Raw genomic sequence first — 15,177 nt, forward strand, 5'->3', positions numbered from 1 at the left:
TAAAAATAGCTCAAAAACTTTTTAAAAACTGCAAAAAAAAAAAAAATGCTCAACAACTTTTGTTTCCGGATTTTCACTTTTTGAAATATGGCAACCCTAACCTGTGTGTATCTCAGTTTTGACAGAAAAAGTTTCCCAGTAGACCCTGCATATAATTTGGCACAGATGGCTAAAATAGTTTCATATCCAGGTCAGAATGGATACGAAAGTCCTAAAGAGTCATAATTCTGCCAGGGGATCTCAGTAGTAGCTGGAGTATTTCCCTCCTCAACTTGTTCAGAGGTTGGGGTTGAGGGTATTTCAGCCATTTTGTGAGGGGTCTTGCAAACAGGCAAGGTCAGGGCCAAATGTGGCAGTAGTGGCAATCTGACTTCACATTGTTGTTAGATATTGTGGTTTTGTTTGTTTTTTAAACCTACAAAATGCCAGTGTGAAGGAGGAAACATTGTCTTCACTTTAATTCTGGTTTCAGTCGTCATCATCATCTCATTGGATGCAGATGTCATCACAGTCAAATTGAAATAAGGGCAATGGTTTCTCTCTCCATACTAGCATCTTGCACCCAGCATCAGCAGCAAATGTGATTGTTGTTGCTGCCAGAATCACAAAACAGGTGAGCCGTGAGGGATGGTGTTCATGAAATATTTTAACCCATGGCTCCTCTCGTGAGCCAAAGAAGTTATGAATTCTAAGGACCTGTCAGTGTGGCTGTATTTCTGTTTCTAGGAGGAACTGGCTATGGAACTCATCAATAACCCAGAAACGGCTTCCCCACTGCACCAGCATTCTTACATCCGCAGCACTGTTGTACTCATCTTAGTTGGGCTTATGGTATGTGGTTACTATTTTTGTAGTGCACTTCTGGTATGCATTTTAAATGTTGGCTTGTGTATGGTGCATTGTTAAGCCACCCTACAGCACAAGGGGCAAAATTCTTGAGTTGAGATTGGAAAATTTCATTTGCAGGAAAGCGGATCTTTCAGAAGACTTCTTGTGCTTTTTTATTTCATGTCTCTTTATAATGCAGCATAGCAAGCATCACATATGTTCTTTTCCTAGTGTTTTACAAGACGTGGCAATAAAGTTTTGACAAATACCTCCAGAATGAGTACAGTGATATCTCTGGTTAAGTACTTAATTCGTTCCGGAGGTCCGTACTTAACCTGAAACTGTTCTTAACCTGAAGCACCACTTTAGCTAATGGGGCCTCCTGCTGCTGCTGTGCCACCGGAGCACAATTTCTGTTCTCAACCTGAAGCAAAGTTCTTAACCTGAAGACTATTTCTGGGTTAGCGGAGTCTGTAACCTGAAGCGTATGTAACCTGAGGTACCACTGTATATAATCTGAGCAGAAATCAGATGGTTAAATACTGTGCAGCTTTCCCATTGAAGAGCAATCAACAGTATCATTCTTAGCAGATTAATTAGGGGAGGGGAACCTTTGATGTTGCATAGCTACACCTCCCATCATCTGTAGCCATTGGTTCTGCTTGCTAGGGAACTGTAGTTCAGAAATATCTGGAGGGCCAAAGGTTCCCAGCACCTAGTTTAAAGCTTCAAAAAAATATTTTTCTAAAAAGGCAGGATCTTGTGCTGCATCTCCAAAACTTGATGCAGGGTCAGGACAATGCCAGGTGCCTGCTTTTAAAATGTGGTGCTTTGCTATCTTTTTGGTGGAAGAAAGCCCCTAGCAGAATTTAATTCCCATCCTCAAGCAGTTTAGTGAAGCGTAGGTACATAGACTATTAAACATTATTTATTGCATTCAGCTGCATTTAGCAGCTGACTGCCTTTTTCAGTAAGTAGACCACAGACTGCAAAGGAAGTTTAAAATGGTTTACGTGCAGTTTCTTGATCTCCAACATGCATTTTCTTCATGCAGCAACAATAAAATAATGCAAGTATAACGCAGACACATGTCTGCGAGCTAAGTTAAGGCACAGCAAACAAAGAAAGAGAGAGAGAGAGAGGAACAGGAACATGCTTCCTGTTAGGTGTTACCTAACTGAGTCTATTCTAGCAATAAGAACTCTGTGGTTTGTAACCCCATCATATATTAACTAGAAAATAGGCATTGTTAGGTTTGACTGAATCTTCCACAAAATTGACCAGTGTGCTTGGGCATGACAGGTACTCCTGCCGCTCTAGGAGAGCCACTTGCTATGTCCATCCCTTATCAGGCTTAGCTTAGGCAAGTCCCACTGGTTTGTGTCATGTTAGGTCAGGGGATTACTTTGAATTGTTTCTTTCTTAGGTTGCCTTTGTCTTTGTTCATATGTTGTCTGCTTGTTCTGTCTCTGGCTTGGATGCGGTCAGAACTGGAGAAAGAGACAAAGGTGGAATCTACACACATATGAAAAACGCTGTGAAAATGCTTTTTAAAAAAAAGTTTTGGAAAATGTATTGAATGTGCCATAGCTCACCATCGCCATCTAGTGTCACATTTGTATATTGCACTTTACAACACACTTAAAACATTTTATTTGCAGCAGCATAAAGGTAAAGGTAAAGGTACCCCTGCCCGTACGGGCCAGTCTTGACAGACTCTGGGGTTGTGCGCCCATCTCACTTAAGAGGCCAGGGGCCAGCGCTGTCCGGAGACACTTCCGGGTCACGTGGCCAGCGTGACATCGCTGCTCTGGCGAGCCAGAGCCGCACACGGAAACGCCGTTTACCTTCCCGCTGGTAAGCGGTCCCTATTTATCTACTTGCACCCGGAGGTGCTTTCGAACTGCTAGGTTGGCAGGCGCTGGGACCGAGCAGCGGGAGCGCACCCCGCCGCAGGGATTCAAACCGCCGACCTTTCGATCGGCAAGTCCTAGGCGCAGAGGCTTTAACCCACAGCGCCACCTGCGTCCCTTGCAGCAGCATAGCTGAGTCTAAAGACTCAGGAGCTGGCAGTGGCAATCATTTTGATGCCTAAATAATAAATTATTATTATAAATAATAAATTATTATTATTAATGTGTGATTTTACTGTATTTTTGGTTTTTATGGAAGCCGCCCAGAGTGGCTGGGAAGGCCCAGCCAGATGGGCGGGATATAAATAATAAATTATTATTGTTGTTGTTGTTGTTGTTGTTGTTGTTGTTGTTGTTGTTGTGATCCTGCCTGCCCTAGAGCAGTGGGGGCGTTAACCTGTTGTTTACTGCCCTCCTGCACAGCCCCAGCTGCTTTATAATTCTAACAATACATTCTTGCCTTGTAGATCTGCGTGATTATTGGTATTGCCCATGCACTTGTCATCTATAGGGTCGTGGTGACAGTCATCTTTACTCAGTCTTACTCAGAATTTTTCCGAGAACGAGCCAGTACCATGGCAGTGATGACAGGGGCTGTGTTGCATTATTTAACTATCATCATAATGAGCAAGGTATGGAGCAAACATAGTGATATTTTCCAGCAATCTGTCTTGCAGTTGTTTTCTGGTGTATCATATTGCTCTGTTTGCCTCTTGTCTGTTGTAGGTGAACAGACATGTAGCGCTGTACCTCTGCGATATGGGTAAGAAAATATCCATGCTATATACATTATTTCATCTATATGAAATATGTTTGACTTGATAAGTAAAAGGTTGCCCTATCATGAATGCATTTTGTGACTTGGTGCATAGAATAAGGCATACATAAAAATAAGAACGGGAATGCCAGGTGCCACAGCTAAATTTGGTGTCCATGATCTTATTTCCAGAGAAGCCAAGAACATTCACTGAGCGTGAGAAAAACTTCACCGTCAAACTCTTCACCTTCCAGTTCTTCACCCACTTCTCTTCTGTGATCTACGTTGCTTTCTTCCTTGGGAGGTAAACTCAAATAGCAAAGAATGGAGAGTTCAGTGTATCCCACTGGTGAGGGTGTTAAATTTGGATCAGGTGACTTGGATTTGAATTAAATCTTTACCACTTTCTTCCTGCTTTAGATGTGCAGCTATAAAAAGGGAACAATGGTGGCTTTGTTCCCATAGTTTGTGTGAGGGCTAATAGGGCATTTTATTTATTTTAAAATTCCTATATGAATTATGCTGCAAGAAGGGGGATACAGAGGCAATGCATTAGTCCTGCATTTTTTGCTTGCTGTAGTGCATCTCTGACAAAACTGAAGGCCTGTGTTCTAAAAACAGAGTGTTTATCCGTAACTCTAACAGCCACCCTTGCTCTCTGTCATTCTTACTACTTTAGTTTCTGTTGGTTGAGATGCTGCTTTTTAGCTCTATTATAATAATAATAATAATAATAATAATAATAATAATAATAATAATAATAATTTATTATTTGTACCCCGCCCATCTGGCTGGGTTTCCCCAGCCACTCTGGGCGGCTTCCATAAAAACGAAAAATACACTAAAATATCAAAGATTAAAAACTTCCCTGAAAAGGGCTGCCTTAAGATGTCTTCTGAATGTCAGGTAGTTATTTATCGCTTTGACATCTGATGGGAGGGCGTTCCACAGGGCAGGCGCCACTACCGAGAAGGCCCTCTGCCTGGTTCCCTGTAGCTTTGCTTCTCGCAATGAGGGAACCGCCAGAACCGCCAGAAGGCCCTCGGTGCTACTGCATCTACTGCATCTACTGCTCTACTGCATCTTCATTACTCATTGTGACTATTATCTTCCAAACTGTGTGGTTATCAAAACTATAAATAGCAACTGACTGTATCTCAATTGTATTTTCTTGTTAGGATTAATGGTCGTCCAGGGGACTATGTACGTGTGGGCGGCAAGTGGAGACTGGAAGAAGTAAGTTCCTTTGTTGCAATGATGTCTTCCCCTACGTCCCCACCTGGTGTCCTGTTCATTAAAATAATTGCCCAGGCCTTCTCTTTCATCTTCCCCAAATATTTTCTAATCCATCTTCCTGGGAATCCCCAGGTTGAAGACAGTTTAAAAATATTATGACTAATAAGTTTGTGGGGCATTATTATATTCAGTGCAAGCAGACCACCATTCTGGTTCTCATAGCTCACACTTACTTCATTCTGTTTGCATCCAGAGATTCCTATACGATACAAATTTATTATTATTATTTAATTTATTGCCTGTCCTTTGCCCCAAAGTCCCAGGGCAAGTTACAACCATTTAAAATACAACCTCAAAAACAGTTTTTAAAAGTCTTATCATTACAAAAAATACATCCAAAAAAATGGTAGCAAGCATGTATGAGCTCAATATACATATACATGAAATGAATAGTGGAAATTCCCTAGAGCTTTGCATTACTGTTGATGCATTGCATCACATTACAATGATGCAGGCATGCAGCCTTTCCTGGCAGTTCCTCTGTGATAATTTTTAAAATGCAAGTACCTAAAAATGACTTTGGAATCTGTGACCTTCAGATGCAAACTATCTTTCTCTTGTTCTTTCCAGTGCCACCCCAGCGGCTGCCTTGTAGATCTCTTCATCCAGATGGCCGTAATCATGACATTAAAGCAAACACTGAGTAACTTTGTGGAGTTCATGTTGCCGTAAGTCAGCATAGTTAGCATGATCTGGTCCTTGGGGTTAGATCCAGACCCTCTTTTCCCCTGGAGCATCACAGACTGTCACAGCTGGAGTGAGAATATAGTAGGGTTGGCTTGCGTGCCAGTATAACAATTCCTTTTGTGGGAAATATTTGGCAAATTGTGTTTCGCCCTTGTGGAAAGTCAGAGCTTGCTGCACTTGGGACTAGGGAGCAGTTCTGTTTCTTCAGATCAGGTTGGCTAATGGCTTTGAGTGTTGGGAATTCTGTTCTCTGGCAAGATGTGGCCTGGCTTTTGTCTAAATCATCTAATTTAGGACAGAGAAATGGTGAAGAATCCTTTTCAGTCCAAAGATCACATTCTCTTGTGGATAATCTTTAGGGGGCCACATGCAAGTAGTGTGAAGGGGCTATAGAAGCAAAAGTGGTAGAGCAGCGGATGTGATTCTTCAGTGGAATATAACCTGCTGTGTGATGCTAAGAGTCACAGATTTCTACACCCACCTACATAAGCACTTGAAGAGGGTGTGGAGCAGGACTAGAGAAGGGTGTGACTTGTATGTGGCTTGGGGAGAGGCCTAAGAGCCAGATAGGTTGTATTAGCACTATACATTTAAAGGTGTTTCATACCACTTTATTTATTTTAATTTTTTATTTATACTTTTCAGGTTTATACATTTCACTGATTTTACAATCATTTTGACATTTCAAAGCTTGACTTCCTTCCCCCTCTTTCTGCAGTTCCTTAAATTTATTTTTAATATCTTCTGCATATCCAAATTAACTTATTTGCTCATTTGTTCATCTTCTTTAAATATATACTTTTATGAAAATGCAGGTTATTACAATAATCCTGCCAATGTTCTTATTTGTTTACAATTTATCTGTAAATATTCAATAAACCATTCCCATTCTTTTATTAAAAGTTTGTTATCTTGATTTCTTATTCTTCCGTTAAGTTTCGCCATTTCTTCATATTCCTTAAGTTTTTGTATCCATTCTTCCTTTGCTGGAACTTCTGCTTATTTCCATTTTGGGGCAAGTAACATTCTTGCCGCTGTAGTAGCATACATGAATAAATTTCTGTACAGTTTAGGTAGTTCTGTCCCTATAATTCCCAAAAGAAAGGCTTCTGGGTTTTTTTTTTACAAACGTTATTTTAAACATCCTTTTCATTTCATTATATATCATTTCCCAGTAAGCTTTAACCTTACTACAAGACCACTACATATGATAAAAACAACCTTCTTTCTTTTTACATTTCCAACACTTATTTAATTTAGATTTATACATTTTTGCCAATTTACTTGGTGTTAGATACCATCGGTATATCATTTTCATATAATTTTCTCTTAGACCATGTTTCATACCACTTTAAACAGTCATGTCTTCCCCCAAAGAATCCTGGGAAGTGTAGTTTAAGGATGCTAAGAGTTGTTAAGAGATTCTTATCCCCTTCAAAGAGCTACAATTTCCAGAACTGCTTAATAAGCAGTCCCTCTTCCCAGGGAACAATGCTTACCATGCTGGAAACAGGAATTTTTCACTCAGTCATGTACTTAGGGGAATTAAGAAGTAGGAACAGGATATGGGACCAGAGTAAGGCAGGGTGGAGTGTGGCCAAGACTCGCCTATGAAGACTTGAGGAATATTTACATATGCAACATTGTTTGTTACACTGACTTTGGGTAATATGTACCAATAAGCTGAAGACCCAGGGCAATTTGCCCTGTTATAAAGGGAGCTCCAGCATGGACTACATTATTGTCCTCTTATAGGTCTTTGACAGCTTGCAGGTCTTGTACTTAGAAACTTGTTTTATCTCACTTACACTTGTGTTTACCCCTGCAGCTGGATACACTACAAGTACAAACTGCTGTTCAGAAATCCCAAAAGCAACAACAGGGTTCATATGGAGGAGAGTGCTCGGGACCCATGCAAGGAGGAATGGCTGTGGAACTATAACCTTAATGAAGTCAATGTCTTCAGTTTGTTTGATGAATTTCTGGAAATGAGTAAGTGAAATTCAACTGAAAGCTTTTGGTAAGGGTGAAATGCTAGGCTAAATTGGGACAGGACTCAACATTCTGTCATTGGCACTCCCATTACATTAGTAAGCTAGCTAGGTATTTGGCCAAACTAGATTGGCTGATGGTTTTCAAAGAGATTGAAGTGGAGTGTTATAACAGTTGTACAGTCATTTTTTTCCTTTCCCTCTATTGCCTTGGGTCAAACAGGTTTCTGAAATCTTTGAATAGAGATGATAGTTTTGATGTATGTGCACAAAAAATGAACACTTCTTCTATCAAAACTTCAGCTCACTGAAAAATGTATACGCTTGTTTTATCTAGATTACAAAGAGAATGTTAGGGCCTGCAACATGACTCTGTTTCCTCTATGCAATTAAAAACAAACACTGAAAAATTCCTGACACTGGCCTATTAGCATCCTTCATATATTCTATTCACTTTTGCTGATTTGAGTAGTTTTTCTTAGCTTTTAAAGATACTTAGGACACACAATTCTTGCTGTTCTGAAATTTCCATTTCCTTAAATGTCTCTTAACTACTTATGTTGTTTTAGAAGCTATGTGCAAACTCTGGCCCAGCAAATCTAATAATGACTTAAACATTCTCCTTTTGTTTGCTGCCTCTTTTCAGTGTTCTCTTTTTAAATCCTCAGTGATCCAGTACAGCTTCACCACTATTTTTGTGGCTGCCTTTCCCCTTGCTCCACTCCTGGCCTTTATCAACAATCTCATCGAAATTCGACTAGATGCTATCAAGATGGTGAGATTGCAGAGGCGCATGGTTCCCAGGACAGCAAATGATATTGGTGAGCTGAGGATTAGGGAAAGGGGCTTCTACTTCAGACCTCTGAGGAGAGGCTTTCATTTTACCCCAATATTATTAGTGGTCATACTTAACTCTTTTCAAAGTGGTAGATTACTTATGGAAGGAGCTGAATTAAGAGCTTACTCAGGGGATGGGGAAAGGAAAGAGTATGTACAGGTTTCAGGGGCACTGGGGTAGATGAAGTGTATTCTACCACTCAAGCTATACTTGGACCACAAAACTCTAGGGGGAAGAAGATGTTAAGAAACCGTCACTGTGGGTCAGTGTAGCTTGTACAGAAATGTAGATGAGGCAGTTCCCATAGGAGTTCTGTGAGTTGCTGGATTCAACACTCAATGAAAATGGGGAAAGGAGCCAAAGAGAGAAGCCCAGTGTAAGGGACTCTGGGGCTTGAATTGGAAATTTTAGAGCCTGGGGCTGGAACCTAAGCTACTGAGCTACCATTTAATTTAATCTTATTTATTTCATTTTGTTTATGAATTGCTTTCTATGAACTAGTCCAAAGTGATTTAATAATTAAAAGAACAGAAAAAAATACATGTTGGATCTAGACTGGGACATAAATCTTCACTTAAGAGATTTGTTGAAAAAAGGACATCTTCAATAGGGGCCAAAAATCAGGAGAGATTGTACTTTTCTGATACATAATGGTAAGGAGTTCCAAAGGTTAGGTGCCTCCACACTAAAGGCCCAATTTCTATGTTGTATGGAACAGACCTCCTGATGAGATGATACCCTCTCCTACAGAGTGCAGCCATCAGTTGAGTATAAAATGGGTATGTCAGTCTTCTAGGTATCCCGCTCCCATGCCGTATAGGGTTTTATATACCTGTACCAGAAACTTGAACGTAGCAAATTGAAAAGCAATGGAGTTTTTTCAGCAGTGGACTAACATGGTGGCAGTATTCTGTTCCAATGAGCAATTGAGCTGCTGCTTTTGCAGTGGTTGCAGCTTTTGCAGTGGTTGCAGCTAGGAAATCCCAACAAAACCCAACAAAAAAAACCAGAAATGGAAATATATCAATCTAGCAAATCGTGTTGTTTTTGTTTTCAGTTCAAAAATTATACATAATTGATCATCATTCTCCCCCTGTCCTTTTAAATTCTGTTTCCTTTCCATGGAAATGAATGGTATGGAAATAATTACATCACTGATTATGGTAAATTTATAACTTGTGTAACTTTTGTAAATAATTACATAAATTACGGACAGCAAGATGAATAACATAGTATTTGGAGAAACTGAACTGCAGTGGAATGGAAATGGTGCTCATTGTGATGACAAGTTGGAACAGAAACAATTGCCTTCTTGTATCCCTAGCTGCTCCTGCCAACCTAGCAGTTCAAAAGCATGTCAAAGTGCAAGTAGATAAATAGGTACTGCTCCGGCGGGAAGGTAAACGGTGTTTCCGTGCGCTGCTCTGGTTCGCCAGAAGCGGCTTAGTCATGCTGGCCACGTCTGCGGACAAACGCCGGCTCCCTTGACGAGATGGAATAAAGCAAGATGAGCGCCACAACCCCAGAGTCGGTCATGACTGGACCTAATGGTCAGGGGTGCCTTTACTTTACCTTATCCCTAGCTGCAGCTTCTGGGCCTGCCTCAGGGTCAGCCCCACTTAGAGTGCATTGCAGAAATTCACTCTGGAACTTACAAGCAAATGGATGGCAGTGGTCAGGCTATCCTGGGCCAGAAATGGCCCTAACTGTCTTACCAGCCAAAGCTGATGAAAAGCACTCCTAGCCACTGAGGTTACCAAGGCCTCTCCTGACAGAGAAGAATTCAGGAACAACCCAGACTACAAATCTGCTCCTTCAGGGGAAAAATGACCCTGTCCAAAGCAAGAAGTTGACCAGTCCTCTGGACAAGGATATTACATTGTTAGATTGTGGAGAGGAGGGAGGGTTAACTAAAGTTGAGGCAAATGCCATCTGCTTGAGGGAATGTGTTTCTCTTATTTTCTCCCCTGTTGCAGGTACCTGGTTGCTGATTCTGGAGGCAATTGGTATTTTAGCTGTCATTGGCAATGGTATGGTAATTGCCATCACCTCAGACTTCATCCCAATGCAGGTGTACAAATACACATCTAGCCCCTGCATACAGAAGAATTACACAGGCAAAGAGTGAGTGTCATTGGAGTCCTTTTGGAAGCTTTCAAGTATAGTATATATTCAGTTAGTCAGTTTCTTCTTGTGTGTACACTTGTTATACGTGACAAATGCTAAACAGCAAAGTTTGCTAAGGCTAGCAGGATAAGAAATACTGAATATGACCATGTCTCGAGAACAATTTTTTCTCTGTGGGGTTACTTCAGAGATTAATTTATTGTTATGGAACACAAGCAGCTTCTGTTGCTAAAGGTCTTTCTGTACAAGACCATTCATAAAGTATGTGATGCATTGTTGTGGAGGGAGAAAAGGGTGGGAAAGTTAAGGCAAAGGAGGAATTTAGTTTTCGACAAAAAGAGGTAAGCAGGGAGGAGGCAATTTTAAAAGTGTAACATATATTATGAATACTGTGTGTGAGAAAGAGAAAATCAATATATTTCATTCTGTTTCTTGAATCCTCCCTACAGAAAAATAGAAGACTATTCAATTATAGGCTGTGTAAATTAATCCTCCTTTCTTTGGCTCATTTTAAAATGGGATTTTACTCAGAATTCTGGATACAGTATTCATTGAGGAAGCAAGTTTCATTAATTAGTTTCATCTTGCTGCCTGTGAGTGTCTAATGTAAGATGGCATCAAGGTCACCATGACTGTTCAAAAATTAACCTAATGGCTGCATGGCCAACCAGCACGTACACCCTCTAGTGCTGAGAAGTATGTTCCTTGGCTAAGCAGTATCTGCTGTTCTGTATACAGGGTTTTTTTTGTATAAAAATTGTTGCTTTAATTTTGGCACCCCATTTTGATGGAGTTCATGGATTGCAACATCCACATGTGTCTGGATGCAGCTTGCTGGTCCAATGTGGTCCATGACTCCAATGGTTGGTATTAGGGTGAGGCAAGCTAGCTCTGTTGTTTTCTGTTCTGTGCTTGAATTCCCAAATGTGTACTTATACTGTTAGCCTTTTTCTTAATTGTCCTTTCTTATTGGAAATGAGTTCTTATGTGTGTGCTTATAACCTCCTTAATAAAGCTTTGTGTTTATCCTGGTGTACCTTATTGGAGTAAACTTGGCTCTAAATCTGGTACTTGGCTGCTTGGTACTATGCTACTGAGCAATTTGTGGGCTTGGGGCTCAAAAGTCAAAAAGTGGACTTTTTGCCTCTTGTTTTTGTGAATCCCAAGGATGTCCGTCCAGAAACCCCCTGAGTTTCTCCTGGCTTGGGTTGGAATATTAACAGGGGCTCTGGCAAAACCACCTGGCAGAATAGTTTTTACCCTGGTGATTCAACATCCTGTTGCAACTCAAGATGTTTGTACCCAGGAGTTGTAGGGGAATTAAGTATCCATCTTCTCTACCTTATCCCCCCTCCTTTCTTTACAGGCTGCATAAATGTTTAGACTCAATTTATTGGATCATATTACTTGAATGCATTGTGGGCAGAAAGTATTGCACTGAAGAAGAGTACCTCCTCCATTAGAACATCTAAGAATCCAATGTCTTAAAAGAGCTTTTTTGTAGGGATAGGTACTCAATAAATATTTTATTTTTATAAAATGAAGCTCTTCCGATAGGCACCAAATCAAAATTAGACATTTTCACAAGGAACTGGAAATGTTAACAAAATATTTTTTTTAAAAAATAATATTTATTAAGATTTTTAAGGGTTACAAAAAACAAAAGTAAAAGTAATAACACCATATTAAACAAAAACAAAACAACACATCACAATAAGAAAAGAGAGAAAAGAAACACACACAAAAACAAAAACAAAAAACACAACTAATCTTCCCAACTTATCTTTCATTTGCTTGTTTCCTTGACCTCCTCACACCTCCCTTTTTTGTATTCTAATTCGATTAACTATTTCAGCAAATCCTTTCCATCTTTTCCAATTTTTGTTCTGTATTTTATCTCAATATAATGTAACTTTACTTTCCCTCCTTTCACCAATTTTTTTTAACCTTATTTTAACATTAAAACTAAAATACTTATATATGCTTAACTCCTTATAACATTTCTGCTAAATCCATGAAATATCAATCCAACATTATTCTATCACTCATTAATTTTGCAGTATTTCTATATATAAACTTTAAATTTTCCAATCTTCTTCCATCAACTCCTCTCCCTGGTTTCGGATTCTGCCAGTCCTTTCCGTCAATTCCATATAGTCCATCAACCTGGAGATCTTATGTCCGAGGCTCTTAACTCTTTTCCAGGTCCCTTCTGCAGATCTTCTTCATATTCTTTAATGCTAGAAAGCAAATCTCGAGAGAACTCCATCCTAACATTACTTTTTTTCCTTCAGGACAGTTCAACCAAATTTCCATAGTTGAAGCTAGAGTCTATTCAGTGTTTCAGGACGTATTTCAAGGTTCCTCCAAATCCAAAGGCCCCCAAAACTTCAGTCTCCTTCAAATCCAAGTCCATGTCCCAAAAGTCAATTAATCCCTGGATAGAGAGATCTTTCCAACTTTCCTTCTTCAGTCCAAGCCGGGATCCAATCCTCAAAATCTGGCTTTTTCTAGATTCAATCATAAAAGGCCTCAATTTATAGTCCTCAATTTGCTTCTGTAGAACTAAGGGTCCCGCTTGTGTTATTTTAGGTTCAAAAACAACGACTTTCTCCTTTTCCTCCACCATTTGTTCTGCCAAGGTAGGTTCCTGTGCCAAGTCCTGAATTATTTCTGTGTTGGTGCTCGCTTTTTGTCTCATATTAGTCACTTTCTGTTCCAAATTATCAGTTTTAAAAGTCATGTCATCCATCTTTTTATGAATCTCTTCCAGCAAATAGTTTGTCTTACATAATGCAGTCAAAATAACTTCTCCTATCAACATTTTGAATAGTCCAAGGTCAATCTCTGGTTCTCAGAATCCTTATCTTGCAGCTGGAGACCTCCCAGTTACACTCCTATAACAATTTCAAAGGCTCCCTCTAGAGGGAAACAGTCTCCACTTGTATCAGTTCTTTCAAGCACAACTCAGGCATTAAACATAGTTTCGATTTTCAGTTACTTTCCCCTCCATCTTAAATGCAGAAGAGGACAATGGAAACAGTATCTTGCTCTTATTTTAGCTAGCTGTCAAATCCGTTCTGTCAGTAAACTTTCCCCAAGCGTCATCTGGCAGCCCATTCCCAGGTTCAGAGCTGTGGTAATTTGATCTTCCCCTCACTCCTGCAGGCTTACTAAATTCAAAATTCAAAATTTTCCCCCTCTTCACTTGCTTCCAAGGGGGTTTTTGTATTTTTAACCAATGGAGATTTAATCCTTTATCAAAAACTTTCAAAGACTTTAGCTTGTAACGTCTTTGCTTCAGTCTATTTATAAAAGCGGAAGGCGGACTTCCTGTTTATGACCTTCCCGCTTTCAGCGCCAAATTAAGGTACTTAAAGATCCAATTTTCCGTTCTACTCACGGGTAGTTGTTTAAAATCCAGGAGAAAGTTAGCGCTCTCCAGCAACGGCAATGCGGCTTCACTCCGTGAAAGAAGCAGTCGATTCAAAGCACCACGCCGCTCACCCCACGTCGCTCCGGATCCCCAAAACAGAGTTTCCCCGCAAGTAGGGGAGGCGCAAAGGGTGCCAGCCGAATCCCAGGTTCACAGGCTTCTTTCCGCCTGTGGTTTCAGTGGGTCTCCGCCTTCGCCGTGGCGGTCAGACCCTATTTTCCACGGAGTAAGTTCCTCCCGATCGGAGGAGCTCAGCCATTGCTGGAGGCGCCAACCCAGAAGTCCTTGGAAATGTTAACAAAATAGTTAAGGTGCATAAACAAAGCACCAACTTCTCAATTTATTACTTAATATGTAAAATTTAGCACTAAGAATACAAATATTCTCCATATTTACATTTACTAGTCAAACAAAATTTGCTAAAATATATACAAATAAATAAATTCTAACAAGTTGAATAACAAAAGGCCCAGCAACCAAAGATTTCAAGCAATTGCTGACATTTTGTTATTTTATTTTCCTGCCAAAGTCTTTTAAGCTGCACAATTTAACTGGGACCCTACTGCACCCCATCTGATTGTCACTTTTTTTGTTGTTGCCCATAGTTGTTTGGCAGGTTACATCAACTACAGTCTTTCAGTGTTCAACGTCCAGGACTTTGCGAACCAAGAGAATCTGCCAGAACGTAAAGATCCCATGGGGAATGTGATAACGCACTGCAGGTACTGGCAAATGTATGGTGATGTTTCCATGCCCTCAGCTTTAGCAATGAAACTTCCACAGCCCAATTGTTATTGGTGCAGTCCTCCATCCCTTCAACAGAGCTTATATTATCTGTTGGAGCTTTTGTGTGTGTGTGCGAGGAGAAACTCAATCTAGCATTGGGCTACTCTGGAGATTATATTCTTTTCCCTTTGCAGTCACACAAATGTGTATGTATGAAGACCAGGGGAGGTGGGGGATGGAAAATCTGTTATTTTTGTGGAAGTAACTAAAGCCTAATTTTTGAATCCTGAAAGTCAACACTTTATATTGGTTTATATTTGTGGAAGACAGTATTAGCCATAGATCATCTGAGGTGTGTTTGCAACAAATATTTTCCCAAGATACATAATTCTCAAAAGTGAGTGCTGTTTGAACCAAATGCTGTGTGGAGTCACAGTTTACTGATCCAATTCCAGATGTGGTTGCAGGAAAATGAATTCTACTTTAAGAGAGGAACATGGCTTGCCTGCAATATTCACTGCAGTGTCAGAGTAGACACAGCAGAAACACAGAACCTGCTAGCTGGGAAAAGCAGCCTG

At 40.2% G+C, this 15,177-nt stretch overlaps 1 protein-coding gene across 3 annotated transcripts in view; it reads left to right on the forward strand.

Annotated features, from left to right (window-relative positions):
- ANO9 (anoctamin 9) overlaps positions 1-15,177 on the forward strand; it is a 52,664-nt gene that overhangs the window by 31,796 nt on the left and 5,691 nt on the right. For all 3 annotated transcript variants that reach the window (XM_079970238.1, XM_079970236.1, XM_079970237.1), the window contains 10 exons: positions 727-831; positions 3,209-3,373; positions 3,468-3,504; positions 3,691-3,802; positions 4,677-4,734; positions 5,365-5,462; positions 7,310-7,473; positions 8,141-8,293; positions 10,287-10,434; positions 14,479-14,595. In XM_079970238.1, the coding sequence (XP_079826364.1) occupies positions 727-831; positions 3,209-3,373; positions 3,468-3,504; positions 3,691-3,802; positions 4,677-4,734; positions 5,365-5,462; positions 7,310-7,473; positions 8,141-8,293; positions 10,287-10,434; positions 14,479-14,595 (1,157 nt within the window). The remainder of the gene's footprint in view (positions 1-726; positions 832-3,208; positions 3,374-3,467; positions 3,505-3,690; positions 3,803-4,676; positions 4,735-5,364; positions 5,463-7,309; positions 7,474-8,140; positions 8,294-10,286; positions 10,435-14,478; positions 14,596-15,177) is intronic.

The sequence above is a fragment of the Podarcis cretensis genome (genome assembly GCF_951804945.1).
Source record: "Podarcis cretensis genome assembly, chromosome: 1".
Classification (NCBI taxonomy): Eukaryota; Metazoa; Chordata; class Lepidosauria; order Squamata; family Lacertidae; genus Podarcis; species Podarcis cretensis.